The 21,706-nt window shown below is 37.7% G+C and overlaps 1 protein-coding gene across 3 annotated transcripts in view; it reads right to left on the bottom strand.

Moving 5' to 3' along the window:
• Nucleotides 1-21,706, bottom strand: part of BRAF (B-Raf proto-oncogene, serine/threonine kinase) — a 163,932-nt gene that overhangs the window by 31,288 nt on the left and 110,938 nt on the right. For all 3 annotated transcript variants that reach the window (XM_018046858.1, XM_018046857.1, XM_018046859.1), the window contains exons 11-13: nt 20,906-21,023; nt 18,101-18,185; nt 16,901-17,077 (exon numbers count right to left, since the gene is read on the bottom strand). In XM_018046858.1, the coding sequence (XP_017902347.1) occupies nt 16,901-17,077; nt 18,101-18,185; nt 20,906-21,023 (380 nt within the window). The remainder of the gene's footprint in view (nt 1-16,900; nt 17,078-18,100; nt 18,186-20,905; nt 21,024-21,706) is intronic.

The following is a 21,706-nucleotide window of genomic DNA, read 5'->3' as shown; positions in this document are numbered from 1 at the left end:
ATTTGATAAAATAAAACCACTTTTAAATGTTGTATTATATGTTCTTAAAATACCTTCTTGAAACTAGTGAGGAACTTGCTACTGTAACAGACACAGTAAATATATTTCAAAGTCAATGATAAATTTAAATCATCTGTTACCCCTAAAAACTGCCTCAGTTGAGTTTATTGAGGGAAAGAGCTGTGTCTGGTTTATTTCTGTTTATCCCCAGTGCCCAGTAGCGTGCCTGGCATGTGGTAAACATTTAATACATATACGTTGAATCAACGACAATGAGATAAATATAATGTCCTAGTGAAGGTTATTTTTCTTCATTTAACTGTAGGAAAAACAGATATATGAGACTTTTGAAATCTAACAATGATTATTAGGAAATAAATTTTGCCTTAAAATAAGACTTTAAAATTCAAATGATATAATAAAAATTATATAATGAACACTGTTTAAAATAAAACATTTGGAAATAATTAACTTAATTATTTGTGCTTTCTCATCTTCAATTTCCTCATCCAGAGATCAAGACTTTGAAATCTTTTCTCAGACAAAATTTTTATTTAAGATTACTGCTTATACAAAGCCAACTCCTTCTCCTCCAATTACTCTTGCATTATTCTGTTTATTTCCTTCACAGCATTTATCACCATCTGAAATTATCTTGTTGTCATGAATTTTTAGGCTGAGAGTTTGATAGGCTACATCACACTCTTGCATTGAAAGAAAACACAGTTATCAGATATAGGCCTCATATGCTTGAAAAGTTCTGTAGTGACACAGAAAGGTTCAAAAGGAGAAAAATGAGTCAATCAAAAGCTGTTCCAAGATGGGGAGACCTTATCCTCATTAGAAAGAAAAGCAGATAGGTCATGATACTGGTGGTGGAGTTTGGGACTTCAGTTAGCTTATTAGTATTTAGTACACAGAAAAGGTCCTGGGTCCTTTGAAATTAAAGACAACAACAACAAATGAGTGGTACATATGAAAATAGAGAGGCATGATGAAGTTACAAGATGGGAAGATACAGGTATTCTTGATGGATAGTATCAATCTTTTCAACAAATATGATACAAAGAAATACACCAAGAATAATGTAGATAGAAATGTAACTAGAGGGTTGAAGAGAGAAAATTTCTGACCAGGAAAATACTAGATAATTAAGAAGATATAAATATAATGGCTGAGCTGGTGATATATAATTGTAAATGGCATAAATCTATTACAGGCCAAAGTTGCATGAGCTGCAACTGAAATACTACTTTATCCTTGTGGAATCCTTTATCATTTGGAAATTGCTCTACTAACTTGTATCTCATTTAATAAACCCTCTTTCTGCAACACTTCTGTAACAAAAGCAGCAAACGAGCAGAAATCCTGGTATATGTAATGGAAAGTTGGAAAGAGGAGAGACTCAAACTTCTCAGCTGGAAAAAAGGGATGAGTATCAAAGCTCAATCCCTACATAATATTCCAGATAAAGGCTGACCCTAAACCATGATTTCCTTAAGCATCAACCAGTTACAATGTAAGATGCCACACCTCACATAACTGGTTGAGGGTAAGGAAGGGAACAAGAATAAACTGACTTTGCCATAGATGATACAAAAGTCTATCCATTATGTAGGACTGGAACTCCTTCTAACCTTTCAAAGATGCTATACATTTATAAAAGTAGTGCTTAGTCACTCAGTCATGTCTGACTCTTTGTGACCCGATGGACAGTAGGCTCCTCTGTCCATGGAATTCTCCAGGCAAGAATACTGGAGTGGGTTGCCATGCCCTCCTCCAGGGGATCTTCCCAGCCCAGGGATCAAACTCAGGTCTCCCCCATTGCAGGCAGATTCTTTACCGTCTGAGCTACCAAGGAAGTCCATAAAAGTAGTAGGAGTGAAAACACATGTTATAAACTAAATGAATATCATGCTCTTGATAGGTTTCTGTTAGGAGTCTCCTTCCCTGAAGAAAAGTATCCACCTACAGAATCAATTTAACCTTAAGAAGCTGGCACATCAGCTAGTAAAACTTGTTCTCTATGCTGTTTCTTTCAAGGTCTTACGCAAGATTCAATTTTTCAGCATTCTTTTAAGACCATACTATGATATGCTGACATCAAACTAAAAAGCTTCTGCACAACATGGGAAACCATCACCAAGATGAAAAAGCAACCTACCAAAGGGGAGAAAGTATCTGCAAATCATGTATCTATAGGGGATATCAGAAAATAAAAAGAACTCACATCTCAGTAACCAAAAAATCTATCAAGTTTTAAAAATAGACATTTCCCAAAGAAGATATACAGATGTGCCAACAGGCACATACATGAAAAGGTGTTCAACATCACTAATTACCAGGGAAATGCAACCAAAACCATGACAAAATATCATGTCATATCCGTTAGAATGGCTATTATCGAAAAGGTAAGAAATGCCAAGTGTTGGCGAGGAGTAGATAAAAGGAATCCTTATGTACTATTGGTGGGACTATAAATTGGTACAGCTGCTATGGAAAACAGAATGGAGGTTCCACCAAAAATTAGACACAGAATTACCATATGATCTAACAATCCCACTTTGGGGTATATATGCCAAAAAAATTTAACCCAGGATCTCAAGACACCTGCACCCTCATGTTCACTGCAGTATTATTCACAGCAACCAAGACATGGAAACAACTTAAGTGTCCATCAATGGATAAAGAAAATGTTAACACACACACACACACAGCAATAGTATTCAGCCATAAAAAATGAGGATATCCAGCCGTTTATGACAACATGGATGGATCTTGAGCTCATTATGCTAAGTGAAACAGGTCAGAGAAAGACAAATACTGCAGGATGTCACTGACTTTTGGAATCTCAAAAAACAGAAAAAGCAAAACAAAACCCAAATTCCTTTCATCTTCCTTATGGTGGGAAAAAATGTTTATTAAATCAGCCACTGTTATTATGGCAGCTACAGTCACTCTTACTGACTCCTATTAAAATTATATTCAACTATAGTCCTAGAGAGTTGTTCTTGCATGGCTCCTACAAAACCATTTCCTTTATCCAAAATTTGTGTACTTCTCTTTTTTGGACTTGAATTTCAAGATTTCATATTTTGCACACATGGCCTATGTGTGTTTAGTTGCTCAGTTGTGTCTGACTCTGTGATCTTATGGACGGTTATCTGCCAAGCTCCTCTGTCCATGCGGATTCTCCACAAGAATACTGGAGTGGGTTGCTATGCCCTCCTCCAGGGGATCTAGCCAACCCAGTGACTGAATCCAGGTCTCTGGCATCGCAGGCAGATTCTTTACTATCTGAGTCACCAGGGAAGTCCTGAGACACGGCCTGTAACTGTAGCTTATTAAAGTTCTAGTTTTCACTAAAAAAATCAGTTTGCTGCTGCTGCTAAGTCGCTTCAGTCGTGTCCAACTCTGTGTGACCCCATAGACGGCAGCCCACCAGGCTCTCCTGTCCCTGGGATTCTCCAGGCAAGAACACTGGAGTGGGTTGCCATTTCCTTCTCCAGTGCATGAAAGTGAAAAGTGAAAGTGAAGTCGCTCAATCGTGTCTGACTTAGTGACCCCATGGACTGCAGCCTACCAGGCTCCTCCCTCCATGGGATTTTCCAGGCAAGAGTACTGGAGTGGGGTGCCAAAAAATCAGTCTATTAGCATGCTAATGATGCCTTCATCAAAGTAATGTGTAAATATATGCTAGTCATATTCAAGAGGAGAGTGAGGACAAAACTCTCCTGGCATAAGAGCTTCAGGTATGAGAATTATACAATTATGAACCTAGTTAAATTCTTCATGTGTGTTACACATCTCTATTTTATCCTCAAGAACATCATGAGAGATTTTAGTCAAATACTTTGCTGAGATTCAAATACTGTGCCTCCACCATCTGCCCAAATTATCAGTCTAGTCTATTTATAGAAGCCTCAAGTGTCTCGCACTCATTTGCTGCTGTTGTCTTATATTTTCAGCTATTTCTAAAATCAAGCAACTGACCTACACACACATTAGCATTTCCGTCCTCTTTCATCTAATGGTACACAATTTGAAATATGTTCATCAGTCTTTACATAGCAAGATGAATCTCTCTGACACCAACAGAGAATTGTTAGCAGCTGACTGGACTGGAAAGTGCGATGGTGGTGACAAGGTGTTATTTTATCCAAATAGAATTTCAAATCCCAGTCTCCATTTTACTTTGATGTCCTCCTCATCCCTCATAATCAGTGTGGAAGGTGAGCAAGACTTCAGGGAATGCCATTCTGCCAGACTTATGTAGTTAGTAATCATTTACCACATTAAAATGATCAAAGTCCCTAGTAAGTGGAGATCACCCATTTTTCAGTTGTGCTCTACAGTGGCCTAAATTCAATTTTTACTTAGATTTTTCAGTTTCTCTCACTTTAAAAAATCTAATTTGCGGAGAGGTGTAATCAATATACAACACAAAATGTACCCATTTACTATGGGCAGTTTAAAGAGTTTTTGGCAGACACATAAGTATACTTGTCTAAAGACCAACCATAATCAAGGTGGAGAATATTCATCACCCCTAAAGTTTCTTCATACATTTCTACAATTAATGGTACCTCCCTAGGCTCAGGCAACCATTGATAATGATTTCTATTACTAGCAATTAGCTTTATCTTTAGAATTTCACATAAACAAAATCATTTGGCTTCGCTTACTCAGCATGATTTGGAGACTCACACCCTGGCTCTATACAGTATTACAGTGGATAGACATACCATAACTTAACCAGTTAGTCGTCAGACATTTGGGTTGTTGTGTTTTTTGACAACTATGAATAAGATACTATCTATAAACATTCATGTAAACATTCATATACGAGTCTTTGTTGCTGACTTGTTTTCATTTCTTTTGGGAAGTCAGTGAGATTAGAATTGCTCATATGGTTAATTTTAATTTGAAAAGAACCTGCCAAAGTGGTTGCACCATTTAAGATCGTTGCCAGCAACATGGTCACTCTGCATCCTTGCAAATACTGGTATTGCTGGCTCTGATTATAAGCATTCTAGCGGGTATGTAGTGGTACCCTGTCTATCTTTAATGTCTAACATGTTGAGGATCTTTGCATGTGCTTATGTGCCATTCTTTCATCTTCTTTAATAAAGTACTCCAATCTTTGCCCATTTTTTCACTGGGTAGTTTGTATTATAACCAAATTGTAAGAGTTCTTCATATGCTTTGGATATGATTCTTTTAACGGATAATGTGTCCTGCAAACATTATCTTCAAGTCTGCGGCTTGTCTTTTCATTTTCTTAACAGTGTCTTTTGAAAAGCAAAAGTTCTGAATTCTGATGCAGTCTAATTTATTAATTTTTTTCTTTTATGGTTCTTAATTTTTGTGTCATGAGAAATCTTTACCTATCTTTAGGCTACAATGATTTTCTCCTTTGTTTCTTCTAGAGGTTTTAGGTGTTCAGCTTTTAGTCTTAGGCCTTTGATCCATTTTGAATGAATATTCACGTCTTGTGCCAGAAAAGGGCTAGTTATTTATCCTATTTGGATATACAGTTGTTCCAGTAACATTCTGTTTTGAAATGGTTATTTATCTGGCTGTGCCGGGTCTCAGTCACATGGGATCTTTGCTTTCCCTTGTGCATGAGCTGCGGCATGCGTCTTCTTTGGCAGTGGCATGCAGGACCTGAATCCCTAACCAAGGATGGAACACAGGCCCCCCTCCATGGGGGGCGAGGAGGCTTAGTCACCAGAGAAGTCCCAGGATGAAAATTTTGTGAAAATGGGATCTAGGGGGCCCGTTATGGGAAAAGTGGGTCGGGGAGAGGGAGCTTCTGAAGGAGGGGGATGCAGGGGTTGTGGACTCTGAGGAGAGGAAGATTCTGAGGAGAGTAGGCAGGGGTAGGGGAAGAGGGGGCCCCAGGCGGAGGGAGATTCAGGCAAAGAGCGGGTGTAAGGTGAGAGCTCTGACGAGGGGGATTTGGGAGTGGGCCTCTGAGAATTTGGGGAGGAGGAGACTGAAAGGAAGGAAGTTTTGGTGAAAGCTAGATTCTAGGGAAGAAGGCTTTAAGAGGAAAAGGACTCTGGGAGAGGATAAGGAGGTCGGTTCCAAAAGGTAGGGGGATTCTGAATCCTGCCAGAATTCTCAGAGAGGAATTCTAGAAGAGAAGACGACTGCTGATGGTGAAGCTGTAAGACAAACCTCCTCCAAGGGGGCTGATAATCAATCTCCAGTAACATTGTTTGAAAGGACTATCCTTTCTCCATGAATTGCCCTGGCATCTTGGTGTTAAAAAAAAACAAACAAACAAACAGACATAATAGATATATTTCTAGACTTTCTTTCCTGTTTTGTTGAGTCACACATCTATCATTAATAATTACACTGTCTTGATTACTGTGGCGGCTTATAGAAAGTTTTGAATCTCACATCAAATATCCTTCAACTTCGCTCTTTTTCAAAACTGTCTGACTGACTAAAACTGACTATTCTTGCTACTGTATTTCCATATATGTTTTAGGATCAACTTATGAATTTATACCAAAATCCTGCTGAGACAGGGGCTGTACTGAACCTATAGGTTCTATAGATCAATTTGGAAAACATAGACATCTTAATAATACTAAGTTTTCTAGTCCATGAATATGGTATCTGCATGCCCCATTTCCTGGCTGGGACTTATATTAGAGAGGGTATAATCTCTCCTTGGAAAATGCTTGCATCATAATTTAAGTGCACACTGGCCTGAAGAGACCACGTGAGAGTGTACTGTAAACACGGACTACCATGACATTGACGGAAGAGCAAAAACATGCTTCTCTTAGAGCAGCACTCATAAGCTCAAATACATACGTTCACAAGTATGGTATTTGTTTATTTATAAGAGAAAGACAGTTAAATGTGGGAAATGATAGGTACTTCAACCACTGTTGCTGGAACAACTGGATATCCACCTAAGGAAACAATCTTCAATCCTTACTTCATACTAATTTGAAGTGGGTGGAAGAACTAAAACTAAAAGCAGAAACTAAAACTTCTATTAAAAAACCAAAGAATTACTATCACCCTCCTGTACATATAAAGCATTTTCAAGTTCTCAGGATATTTTTACATAATTTGATTTTATAACCTTTGCGTTTCTTTGTGAGGCAAGCAAAAGGGCAATAAGGCCACTTACACTGATGGGAAAACCAGAGCCCAGAGGATCTAAGTGCCGTGACCAGAAAGGCATAGAGGAAAGGACATGGGTTGTGAATGTGCAGATCTGGCTCTGAGATCCAACTGTATCACTTACTAGCCGTATAACCTTGGGTACATGACATAATTCCTGAAGCTCTGGATTTCTAACGTGTAAAACGGAGATAACGTTTACCTTCTTAGGTTCTTTCTTTAATTTATTTAACACATATTTATTTAAAGCACACTCTGTGCTAAGCAACAACTGTTCTAAGTCTTGGAAATTAAGCAGAAAATCCCTACCCTAAAGGGGCTTGCATTGTAGTACAGAAGATATAAAAAAGATACAAAAAAGTAGGCGGGAGACAGAAAATGCTGAGTTTCAGGGGGTTGTAATTTCAGGCCAGGGAAGGTCTCTTTTCAAAGGACATTGACATTGACAGTGAAGTCACTCAGTCGTGTCCGACTCTTTGCAACCCCATGGACTGTAGCCTACCAGGCTCCTCCGTCCATGGAATTTTCCAGGCAAGAGTGCTGGAGTGGGTTGCCATTTCCTTCTCCAGGAGATATTCCCGATCCAGGGATCGAACCCGGGTCTCCCGCATTGTCTCCCTCATTTACCGTCTGAGCCACCAGGGAAGTCCCTTTCAAAGGACAGCTTGAGTAAAGATTCAAAGGAGGAGAGGGAGAGGGTCATACAGATATGGGATAAGAGCACAGCAGGCAGAGGGATGAGCAAGGGCAAAACCCCATGGCAGCTGTGTGCTTCCTGCGTTCTACAAATAGCAAAGGCAACCTGGCTTCGATGAGAAGGCAAGAGGCAGAAGAGTAATAAATGAGTTGAGAGAGGTAGTAAAAATAGGCAGTGGGGGAGGGAGAGAGGTGGTGGTGACATTCTAAGAACTATTGTTAAGTACGCTGGCTTCCTTTCTGTATGAAATGTGAAGACACTGGAGGAGCAGAAGAGCAACATAATCTCACTGAAGTCTTCAAAGGACTACTCTGGCTACTAAGTTGAGAATACAATGAAGGTGGGTAAGGGTGGAAGTAAGGCACTCACCCAGGCAAGAGGTAACTGTGGCCTGAATCAGGGTAACAGCAGAATAGGTGATGAGAAGCTATGAGATTGTTGCTGCGGTTCAGTCACTAAGTCGTGTCTGACTCTTTACGACCTCATGGATGGACTGCAGCACGCCAGGCTTCTTTGCCCTTTACTATCTCCTGGAGTTTGCTCAGATTCATGTTCATTGAGTCGGTGATGCTATCTAACCACCTCATCCTGTCAACCCCTCTCCTCCTGCCTTCAGTATTTCCCAGCATCAAGGTCTTTACCAATGAGTCAGCTCTTTGCATCAGGTGACCAAGTATTGGAGCTTCAGCATCAGTCCTTTCAATGAATATTTAGGGATGATTTCCTTTAGGATTGACTGGTTTGGTTTCCTTGCAGTTCAAGGGACTTTCAAGAGTCTTCTCCAGCACCACAACTCAAAGGCATCAATTCTTCAGTGCTCAGCCTTCTTTATGGTCCAGTTCTCACATCCATACGTGACTACTGGAAAAACCATAGCTTTGATTGTACGGATGTCTGTCAGCAAAGTGATATCTTTGCTTTTTAATATACTGTCTAGGTCTGTCATAGCTTTCCTTCCAAGGAACATCTTTTAAATTTCATGGCTGCAGTCACAGTCCACAGTGATTTTGGAGCCCAAGGAAATAAAGTCTGTCACTGTTTCCATTGTTTCCCCATCTACTTGCCATGGAGTGATGGGACCAGATGCCATGATCTTAGTTACTGTTTTCTTTTTATGTTGAGTTTTAAGCTTTTTCACCCTCTTCTTTCACCCTCATCAAGAGACTCTTTAATTCTTCTCTTTGTGCCATTAGAGTAAGATCCTAGATATACTTTAAAGATAAAGATAACTGGAGCTGATTAATAGATTGGTAGTCTGGTATAAGAAAAAGAAAGACATTAAAGACTAGGAACAAGATGTCAGATACAAGCAGTCTAAGAAGAGAGCTGCCAGTCACTGCGATGAAAAGACTGCAGAAGGGCAGGCTTGAGGAAAAAGATCAGGACCTCAGAATCAGATATATTACATCTAAGATGTCCACTGGACAATCAAGAGATGTTAAGCACAGTTAGATATGACAGTCTGGAGTTCACAGTAAATGAATTAGCTGGAGACTGCCATAGAAATGGAAATTAAATGGTATTTTAAGTCATGAAACTTGATGAGATTACCAAAGGACTATTTCAATATTTAGAGAGGTTAAGGAGTTGAAGAACTAGCTGAGAGGGAACAGATAGTAAGGAGAAGGGAAATCAGGAGAATATAAAGTAATGCTTCTCAAACTTTAGAATGATTAGTGATTAGAATCACTTAGGGAATCTTGTTAAAATGCAGCCTTCAATTCAGTAGATATGAGGTGTTTAAAATTCAGCTTTTCTAAAAGGCTCCCAGGTGGTAGAGTTTAAGGGATTAAGAAGAGGTTTCATGAAGAAGAGTGTGATCAACTGCATTATATACTTCTGATGGTTGAGGACTGAGTATTTAACCACTGGATCTAGCAACATGGTAACTATCTTATTAAGAGATATTTAGTGAAGTGTCAGGGGCAAAAGTCTGACTGGAGTAGGATCCAAGAAAAACGGGAAGGAAGAATTTAGAGAGTGAGTGAGGACACTCAGTTGAGAAGTTTTACTGTAGAAGAAAGAAGAGGAATGAAGTGAGAGCTTGAGAGGGAAGTGGGGTCAAGAAAAGTACTCCTACAACTTCTTTATTAAAAAAACTTTTCTGCATAGAAAAATGAAAATAGCATAATATCCTGTGACTTGCACCTAGGTTTAACAATTATCAATATTCTTCCAAATGTACATAAGAAAGATGTTTTAAAACACAAGAAAATCCAGTAGAAAAGGAAAATCTGATGTTGAACAGGAGAGCGCTCCTCAACAGATGCCAGTCTGTAGGAGAAAGGGGATGGTATGCATGCACAAAAGGGAAGGACTGGCTTTCACTCTTAACGATGAGACAGGAAAATTGAGTATGAATGTAAGTAGGTAGGAAGATATTGTGGTGGGTGTTTCTAATACGTAATAAAATGACAAGTGAGGTTATCAGCTGACAGTTCTTAGAGAAGAGATATTGGAGGACTGAAGATAGAAGAAATACGACAGGGTCTACGAGAGAGGAAGAGTAAAAACCCAGGGAGTGGAAGTGTGATGGCTGCATGGCATTCAGGGCCCATTTATATGGTGAAAGGACTAACTAGACTGAAGAGGTCAAGGAAATACATTCTGGAGCCAAAGTGCTTGCGGCAAGTCACCTGGCCTTTTAAACTGTAGTTTCTCCACCAGTAAATAAATACAGGATAATAACAGTATCTACCTGCAGGGTGGAAAAGACCCTGATGCTGGGAAAGACTGAGGGCAGAAGGAGAAGGGGGTAGCAGAGGATGAGATGGTTGGATGGCATCACTGACTCAACAGACACGAGTTTGAGCAAACTCAGGGAGACAGTGAAGGGCAGGGAAGCCTGGCATGCTGCAGTCTATGGGCTTGCAAAGAGTTAGGCACGACTTTGCAACTGAACAACAGGGTTGCTAAGGATTAAATAAGACAGTATATATAAAGTACACAGAACAGCGCTTGGAACAAATATTTAACTGCTAAATGTATCACTGTATATAAAAAATCCCACAAAACATACTTGGTATAAAAAAAAGAGTGAGTTACTAGTAGTAGCAGAGATGGAGTTGGAACATAATATTTATTGATCAGTAAAGACGTCTAAAATAAGAGCAAGTAAAAAAAAAAAAAAGCAGTGTGATTCTGTATTTAAAACAACAAATGACTGTATACAGTATGAAAATACAGAACTCTGAAAAGATACACAATACTATACATCCGAACATTAACAGTAATTCTCTCTCATTAGAGTAAGTGAAGTTGCTCAGTCGTGTCCGACTCTTTGTGACCCCATGACCTGTAGCCAACCAGGCTCCTCCCTCCACGGGATTCTCCAGGCAAGAGTACTAGAGTGCGTTGCCATTTCCTTCTCCAGGGGATCTTCCCAACCCAGGGATCGAACTCGGGTCTCCTGCACTCCAGGCAGACGCTTTAACCTGAGCCACCAGGGAAGCCATACTGGTGCTTATTTACGCTTATGCTTTCTAAACTTTCTATAGTGATTATGTATTTCCTTATAATACTTTATATTTTGAAATTAAGAAAAACTGCAACAAAGGCTAATTGTAGAAACCACTTTTCCTCACTACACTTAACGCTTTTAAATTTTTACACATTTGCCTCCTGTCTTTTAAAAAAAAATTACACTTGTAAGAAAGTTGTGAAAATAAAACACAACTGTAGAATCTTTTAAATAAAAAGACAGAAACCACAAGAATTTTTCGTAGGTGAAACTAAAGTCTCTCTGTCCTTGATAAGCTATCCCCATCTTAAGACTCTTTTTGCCATCCTGGAGACAACTACTGCTGATTGAGCTTGCTGTGCACCTTCTAAGCTTTTGTTTAATATTTCTACATACATATACGTAAGATTTAAAAATATATGTAATATTTTGTTTTTAAAATTTTAAGTGGTCTCATGCTGCAGCTTGCTTTTCTCACTTGACATACTTTAAAGCTGATGTTGAAACATGTTCATTTGTGTTATATATTCTTTTCCTGCACATATGTGCCAATACTTTATTTATGCAGTCCTCTATTGATGAACATTTGTGTTTCCAAATTTTCACAGTAGATATTTTCCTGTAGTATATCTCCTTCAATATACCTCTCTTGGAACAAAAGCTGGTTGTTTCTTGGGGGCAGACCAAACACTTTGTTTTAATAGATCCTTCCAAGTTATCCCCAGGGTGGTTGGCTGCATCAGGAGTGTCCCAGTAAGCAATCCCCTTAATCTTTATCAATACTTAATCTTGCCAGAATTTGGGCATTTTAGCAATTCTAGTAGGTAAAAAACAGTACTTTTAATCTGTATTTTTTGTGATTATCAGCATCCTCTCAATTACTGTTTTTATCTGCCAGAAAATAATGTTTATTATAATTAAATATTCTTTGATCAACCAGAATTATTTTCAGTAATTAATACATGTTCACCATCTTCTCAGCTTCAATTCATCCTTCTTTCTTTTAACTAGGCTTACCTATGAGTAAAAAGAAGCATACCCTTCATTATTGTTTTTTAAGTAAATTGTAAGAGTTTATCCTCAAATTGGAGAAGGCAATGGCACCCCACTCCAGTACTCTTGCCTGGAAAATCCCATGGATGGAGGAGCCTGGTGGGCTGCAGTCCATGGGGTTGCTAGGAGTCGGATACGACTGAGCGACTTCCCTTTCTTTTCACTTTCATGTATTGGAAAAGGAAATGGCAACCGGCTCCAGTGTTCTTGCCTGGAGAATCCCGGGGACAGGGGAGCCTGGTGGGCTGCCGTCTATGCGGTCACACAGAGTCGGACACGACTGAAGTAACTTAGCATTAGCATCCTCAAATTATTTTTAATCACCTTACAATCAGAATGCATCACTCCAGTGAGAACAACAGATTGCAACTTTTTCTGTGTGCCTCCCTGAGTAAACACTTAGTAAATTTTCTAATAATACTACATTTAAAATTATACAATAAATATTAGACTGAAATGAAAAGCCCTGGAAAGAAATAGCACAACAGACTGACAATTCCTGGAATTTCTTTGTAATGTTATTCTTTAAATACCTTGGCCCTTTGGCAGAATCAATGACTGTCAGGTGAGAAGATGATAAACATATACTATATGAATCCTGATTCCTAAGAATGAATTTAATTATCTGCCACTAGAACAGCTCCGCTCTCTTAAAGTAAACCTAGGAATCAGAAATGATCTTTTGCTGAAGAGAGAAGACAGTCACACAGGAAAACTGTCACTCATCTACTGTTGGCTTATAAATTGTAATCCAATAAAGGAGACACATTGGAAAATCCCAATAATTCAATCTTCCTAATTCCTACATGTTTTTCCTAGAATGACTGCAACCCCAGTACTTTAATAGTGAGACCGTATGCTCTTATTCTGCTTACATCCTGGTACTTTAGAATCAGTTTTGGAAAGTAGTCAGAAAAGATCATTTTGAACAGTCTCCAGAAATCATTCAGGGGCAGACTAGTTTGAAATGAGTGCTGTGTAAAGGCCATTACTAAGCAACTATTTAAATAGTCTACAGATCTACTGGTCAGCTACATCTAACTTGTTCTGTACTTGATGAAATGATGGTGAAGGACAATGGAAAAGGGACCTGACATCTGAAAGTTTAAATAATTGGAAGGAACATAATTTCCAGTTGACTATAAATATCAGCATTTTAACATTTTTACATTGTTATATGAATGTTCCTTATAAAGCATCTGTCCTTATTTCACAGAAAATCTTTTTATCTCTGAGGAAACTGAGAAGAGGTTTTTTGCGGGAGCTTGGGGGAAGAGGTTAGCCCTTCTCCTTGAACTATGTTTGTTTATTCCTAGTCTCCTTTCCCCCATTTGTTCTCTGTCACTGGCCTAAGAGACTGTCCCTCTGATGTCTGGTAACTGAGAGATAATTTGTCTCTACCCAGACTAAGTGAGACTAAAAGACAGTCTGAAAGCTTGAAGAATACAAATGGAATTCTTGTTCTGAACTCCCATGTACTCCCATCTAGATGGAATTCCTAATATCACTATCTTTGTGTCTCTACTCTTGGCTGGTAGATTCCTCCAGCCAAGAGTCTTCCAATCTCCTGCCTGAAGGGGAAGGTTTGGCTGCCAGCCTTCTGGGAAACAAATGAAAAGAGAGTACTAGGGAACTCTCCATCCATCACTTAGCAGGCAGTCACCCAACCCCGCCCCCACCCCTGCACCCCATTTTCTCTGTGTCTTCAGTCCAGAAACTTTCTCTCCTCTCTAGAGAATATGTTTCCAGTGTCCAGCCAGGGTAGAAATGGGGTGTCCACCCAGTGGCATAGAGCATGAGAAGGGATCCAGAGAAACATTTCAGATAGGCCTTTCCATTTGTGTACTTTTCCTCCTCCAGAGATAATTCACACTCCCAGTTCTTGAGACTTGAGGATTCTGTGGTACAAATCAGGCTGGCTTCCATTTTTCCACACCCAGTTAATAATTTAGTTTTTTTCTGGGTGCACTACGTCTATCATCACTTCTTCATCTGCTTTCTAGCTTCTAAAATATTACTGCTATTCTTTTTTTCCTCTTCATCATTATATGTTCATGCTTAAAGACCATTTTCACTATTATAGTTTTGGTGGCATCTCAAGGAAACAAAAATGGGTCACCTTAACCTGAAAGCCACATAGCCACTTTAATAAGAGAACTTTCAATCTGCCAAAGCCTTCAGTAACTAAAGATGTGTTGGAACATTTAACCAGTTGCATATATTGTCTTATAAGAACCAAAAGGAAAAAAAAGGAATTGTACCTTCTTTGGTTAAATTTAAGCTGGCAATAAAAAATATAATGTTAGAAGGCTTATATTTTATAATTAATATTTTTCAGCTATTAAGATAAAGGATAAACTAATGGGATGATTTACATTCACAGCCAGATATACTCATCATATAGTTAAGAGTTACTTCAAAATGCAAACAAAGTATTTTAGAGTAAACACATAGACTGTAAAGGTTTATACTTACAGATCCCAAACTGTAAAGTAATGGGAAAATACTGCCTCTTAACTATTTCCCAGGCCACAGAACAATTCCAATTTGACAGGGTTTTTCTCTACTGCCACTTCTTACCTTAATCAACATGCACTTTACTGCCCAGCCACTGTTTCTAAAACAATATTTAATACTATTCTCTGCTTCCTCTGTGTATAGCAAAAGCCTTTTCCTCTGTGTTAATCTTTGATTGCGTCTTTGACTGTTTTTCCTTTTCTTGACATTTCCCACTTTTGATATGACAAGGATGTGGCTGCTCTCTCTTCTGGAAGGTAAACCTATCAATAATATGCTGTTGTGTGTAATCATGGTTTCATTTTAAAATTTTTGTCATATGTATCTATCACAGGTCAGGCCTTGTTTCAGGTATTAGAGATGAAACAAGGAGCACAACATTAAACCCCTGCTCTCGTATAGCTTGTATTCTAGTGGGGATGACAGACAATAAACAAACATGTTATATGGAGTTGGGTGTTAACAAAAACAGGCGTGGGGCATAGGGTGACAGAGTGGTGTAGGAATGTTTTAGTTATATAAGGTGATCATTTGAAGGCTTCCTTGAAAAGGCAACATTGGAACAGAGACATAAGGGAGAAGCTCTATGAATACTTGGTGGCGGGAGTACTTATCCTAAAAAGAAAATAACAAGTACAAAGGCCCTGAGCCAAGAGCATACTTGGCCTGCTGAAGAAGCAGCAAAGAGGCTGGTGGGTAGAAGCAGAACAAGACTGTTTCTCTTTCAATATTTACCATTGTGGCCACAGTTTACTCTTTGCAAGATTTTAATATAACTTTTCAGATTTGAATAGATTCAGAGTCAGAGGTGGGGCTGTTTTAGTCTACTGGAAAAGTGGGAATGTTACTGAATAAAGAAATAAGTTGCTGCAATAAGGACTTTAGCTGAATACAGACTTATAAACAATCTAAATTACAAATATACTGCCTAGTTTTCTGACAGAGAGGGTAGGACAGTGGGAAGATTTAAGAGGTAGATAAGGTTTTGAGTCCTGGTTCTATGCTTATTTGCTATAAATGACCCTGAGTCAGAGTTTTAGGTATTAATACATGCATACTCTTTTACTGTTTTATTCTAATTTTATAATGCAAAAATGGTATAGTGGTTATGGGGAAAGAATAATGGTTGGGAGCCAAAAATTTTGAGCTAAACATCTTTGCTGCTGCTTAAGCCTCAGTTTCTTTGTCTGTAAACATAAAATACCTACTTTATGACATTATAAAAATTAAATGACATAATGACTACGTATGTGAAAATCATCTGTATACTATAAAATGTCAAACTGACTTAATATACACGCGTATTTTTAAACTACATATGGAACCTTCAAAATTGTATTTAACTCACTTAAATCTTTTCATCTAAGTGCTTTCAAAATATATTTAATTTTACCTTTTGATTTATTTACTGTTTATTTGCACTTTATGCAATATCTATCCTTGGTAGTCAATTTCTTACTTTGGCCTATGATAAATTTTATAAAGTAATTTTTTTATCTTTTAAATTACAAAGTAAAATTCAATGAACTAGTCAACTCGAAATCTTCAAAAAGAATCAAAATGCAGACTTTCACTTTATTTTTACTATATTTTTCACAGATGATTATTTTGCAATAGAAAACAGGGGCACATGGAGAAAATAACTTGAAAGGATAATTAACAATCATTTTACATACTTCAATAACTGTTAATGACTTTTCAGTGGATTTATTTTTGCAGGGGCAGGGGGGGACTATTTTTATCTTTTGATCCCTCACTGCTTAGCGAAATTCTAGTATAGTAAACACAAATTCACAGCCACATATATATTACCAAATATTTGATATATGTTTTGAAGACTGTACTAGAGACAGACTATTCTATTTCTTAATATCATATAGCTAGCCATTAGTTATAAGTATCTATATGATGCTGGAGAGTAACTGGGAATTTAAGTCAAAAGAATAATAGCTGAAACCTTTAAAACATCCTCAGTGGTCTTCAAAAGTAATTTACATGAGATTTAACTGAATGGAACTTACTCCATGCCCTGTGCAGTCTGCCGTGCAATATCTATAAGTTTGATCATCTCGAATTTGGTCTCAATGATGTGGAGATGATGATATAAACTGGAGCCCTCACACCACTGGGTAACAATAGCCAGTTGTGGCTTTGTTGAATAACCCATGAAGAGGAGGATATTCACATGTCGTGTTTTCCTGTAAAAAGAAATATAACAGGAAATAGTAAATGCTGATACACTTTAGCAAATGTTAAAAAACAAACAAAGCACAAAACCAGGGCCAAAGCAGTCTACTTGTCAATAAGATGCTGTCAGAAAAAGGTATTTTTTTAGCAAGGCAGCAGAAGGATAAATTTAGATGAGACTTTAGGAATTATCTAATCTAACATCCTAACTTTTTCATAAATGTCTTTTTTAGTGTACCTCATAGATAGGCAACTAGATATTATTTAAACACCTTTAATTATGGGACATTCATCACTGAGACTGTAGCCTGTTCCCACTATTCTTTTTTTTTCTTTTTTTTGGCCGCATCATGCAGCATGTGCAATTCATGTTCCACAACCGGGGAATCTGAAGTTCCTTCACCAGGGATGGAACCTGTGCCCCTGCAGTGGAAATGTGGAATCATAGCCACTGGACACCAGGGAAGTCCCCTCTTCTTTTCTTTCTTCCCTTTAAAGTAGTTCTAGTACTAGTAAAATTTTAGGCTAAGAAAAACATTTTCCTGCAACTTTCATCACTGGCTTCTCGGTTCTACTCTCTAGAATAAAACAGAGCAAGTTCATACCCTTTTGAACATAATAGCCTCCTATGGACCTATAGTCTCAGTTCTGTTGACAATTTTCTCCCCAAGTTATAGTTCCAGAATCCTCTGCATCTAAGTTCTCCTTGCCTGGACATACTCTAGTTTGCTCATTTTCCTCAAGTTCCAGGTTTGATATAATCTCTAAGTGTGTTCTGATAACCTTAGAATTTTGAGAGCAGTATTCCCATAAGAAGTAGTACCACTTTTCATGATCAGAACACTGTGATTCCATTAATTCACTCTAGGATTAATATTTTTATCAGCTGTACCATATAATATTGCATACCACTTAAAAGAAAACAGTCAAAGACTAAATACACTCAGAAAGACTTTGTTTTGTCCATTTTGAGTAAATCTTGAAGCTAACAGCAGCTGTAACTTCTCTGGAAAACATGATTCATACAAGCTTACCTGAGTACTCCTACTTCATTTTTGAAGGCCTGTAACTGCTGAGGTGTGGGTGCTGTCACATTCAACATTTTCACTGCCACATCACCTAAAAGGTAATTGCCACTCCAAATGTCATTCCAATCTTTAAAATTTAAAAATATAAAGAACTCTAGGGTATTTTTCACAAGTGACCACAGCATTAAAACCATACCATTACAAAACTGCAAATAAATTATACCTTAACTACCTAAATGGCATTAATTTTCTAAAGATAAAAACTAAAAATGACACTAGTATTTTAAAATACCAATCCCTGTCCCCCTTCCCTCAAAAACAACCAGCCTATCCATTTCCCCTTGGAAATTTAGTTTAACCAATTAAATACCCATGATATTTTCCTAGCTATTTAGCAAAACTAAATTAGATGCATTCACTAACTGAATGTTAAAACTGCAGATGACAGGCCGAATGGAACTTTGTGGAAAGAGAAAACTGCAAACTTCTTTATCAGAGTATTTAACACTTCCTTCAAATCCATGGATCACTTATTGCTTTTACTTAGAAAAATTATTTAAAGAAAAAAACACCTTTATATGAAACAGGGAGAATTCTTACACACTGCCAAAAGGTGTATAAATTGGTACAACCACCTGAAACACTGTTAATATCCACTTCAGTTCGGTTCAGTCGCTCAGTCGTGTCCGACTCTTTGCGACCCCAAGAATCGCAGTACCCCAGGTCTCCCTGTCCATCACCAACTCCTGGAGTTTACTCAAACTCATGTCCATCGAGTCGGTGATGCCATCCAGCCTTCTCATCCTCTGTCGTCCCCTTCTCCTCCTGCCCCCAATCCCTCCCAGCATCAGGGTCTTTTCCAATGACTTAACTCTTCGCATCAGGTGGCCAAAGTATTGGAGTTTCAGCTTTAGCATCAGTCCCTCCAATGAACACTCAGAACTGATCTCCTTTAGAATGGACTACTGGCCCCACAAGTCTTTCCTAGGTATATACAACCACCGTGGACACATATGTTCACTAAACGACAGGTGCTAAGAATATTCACAGCAGCAGCGTTTATAAAAGCCCCAAACTGGAAACTATTCAAATGCTGGTCACACAGTAAATAGTCATGCCTATAGTCACACAATGAACACTATATAGAGAATGAATAACCTACAACTACATACAATAATACAGACGAATCTTACTATGTCTGTTCAGGTATGGATAGTGGCTACTCTTGGGGGTCGGGGACATGAAAAGGACTTCTAGAGTTCTGGGAATGCTCTGTTTATTGACCAGATGTGTAAACTTTGCAAAATTTTAGCTACCTGTACATTAAAGTGCACTTATTTGCATGTATGTTTCAATATAATTAAACTAACATTGATTTTTCCTGATTATCAAATGCTTATAGCAAAAAAAACTAACAAACTTAAACATTTTAAAAGCCTAAGGAATAAAATAAAAATCTCCCATAATCATGTCATTCAAAAATGATCACTGTTAACCTACTCTTGTATACCCTGTGTGTATACTCAGTCACTTTAGCCGTGTCTGACTCTTTGTGACCCTACAGACTATAGTCTGCCAGGCTCTTCTGTCCTTGAGATTCTCCAAGAAAGAATATCAGAGTAGGTTGCCATGCCCTCCTCCAGGGGATCCTCCTGACCCAGAGATCGAACCCACGTCTCTTGTATCTTTTGCACTGGCAGGGTGGATTCTTTATCACTAGTGCCACATGGGAAGACCTGTTGTATTCCTTACTAGGCTCTTAAAAGTACGCAGTATGAACATTTATAAATATGTAGGTTTGACCCCTGAGTTGGGAAGATCCTCTGGAAAAGGAAATGGCAACCCACTTCAGTATTCTTGCCTGGAGAATCCCATGGACAAAGGAGCCTGGTGGGCTACAGTCTATGGGATTGCCAAGAGTCAGACACAACTGACTAACACACACACACACACCAAAAAGACAACCTAAAAAAGATATATACTAAAATATTGATGGTCATTTAGAAAATTATGATATATATATATATGTAGCATCATAGTATGGGATATTATACGTGCTGCTTTTAAAATATACCACAGAAACTTTTCCATATCAATAAATATAGATCTACCATACCATTTTATTATCTATATAATTATATATGGATGTTATCAGTATAATCCAATCTTCTTTTAATGGGCATTTTTCATTAATATTAAATCTCCAATGAATATACTTACACATCTGTTTGTTCCTGTTCTACAAATAAAATTATTGGCTCCATATACATATTGCCAAACTGCCCTCCAGAAAATTCATAGCAATTTACTTTCCCACCAGCAGCATTACAATCACAACTCTAAACAATCAATTAAAATAATTATTGTCCATTTGATTATTTTTTCAAAGAAAGAAAGTCACTTAAGAGGCAATGATGATTTCTATTTTTTGAATTTTTAATTCTTTCACAAGTAGTGAGACTGAACATTTTTTATATGTTTACTGGTCATTTCTTCCTTTGGTTAAGTTCTCTTTTTATATGTTTACTTGTGGTTTATAATACATATAAAATTACCAGCAGAAAGACTTATAAAAAAAATATCTTGGTGACTAGCTCATCCAGAGGATCATCATCTTTAAAAATTATTACTGAAGTATAATAAGAGGACTTCTCGTTGCTGTGAATCCAATTTTTATTTCCCATAATTTTTGTTAAAAACCTTTGGGGAACTCTTGCATCTGATCAGAACAGTTTAATGATACAAACAGTGAATACTCCCTTTGGTAATTTTAACAAAAGTTGTGACAAGATCACTGTATGACATACGTACCATGCCACTTTCCCTTGTAGACTGTCCCAAATGACCCTGATCCAATTCTTTGTCCCACTGTGATCTGTCCATCAGGAATCTCCCAATCGTCACTTGAATCCCGTCTACCAAGCGTTTTCTTGATAGAAATAAGGCAAAAGTCAAGCCAAAGCAAACAAAAAAGGAAAACTTTATGTTTGACACTAAGTACATTCCTCTATTTCTGAAAGCGACATAAGAGAATAAGAACTTTGGGGAGAAACAAAACAAAACTATACTCGAGGAATAATAGGAAGATGATTCTTACAATACACAACTTAAGTTTAAGAACTAAGTCAATATTAGGATGGAAATAATTCAGTAAAAATAAAAATTATTTACTGGTTATGAGCAGAATGTCATATTAAATTTCAGTATTAAAATCAATAAAATAAAGCAACTTAAAAAAAAAATCATTTGGAAGACTTCTAGGGGCAAGATAAGCACTACACATTTGTGACTAGCTTTGGCTTCAAAGGCCAAAAATCTGAGTTAAGGTACTAGGCAACTGTTGATAATCTAATTATTTTCTCCCAGTCAGTACTAAATTAAATTACTTCATACATTTTATCTGATCCAATCTCTCTCTCAAAAATGTTATCAACACATACAAAACTCTGGTATGCATACTAGTGCACTACTGCTAATGTGATTAGTTTTTAATAAATATTTAAGTTACAGCATAAATTTAATTTTTCAATAGGAAAAAATATCCTTTGGTAGATATTTGAATTTCAGACCAACTCTTTAAAACATATATGCCTAATGCTTCCTAAAATCCCA

Source organism: Capra hircus, chromosome 4 (genome assembly GCF_001704415.2).
Source record: "Capra hircus breed San Clemente chromosome 4, ASM170441v1, whole genome shotgun sequence".
NCBI lineage: Eukaryota > Metazoa > Chordata > Mammalia > Artiodactyla > Bovidae > Capra > Capra hircus.
This window is presented reverse-complemented; position numbering and strand designations above follow the sequence as displayed.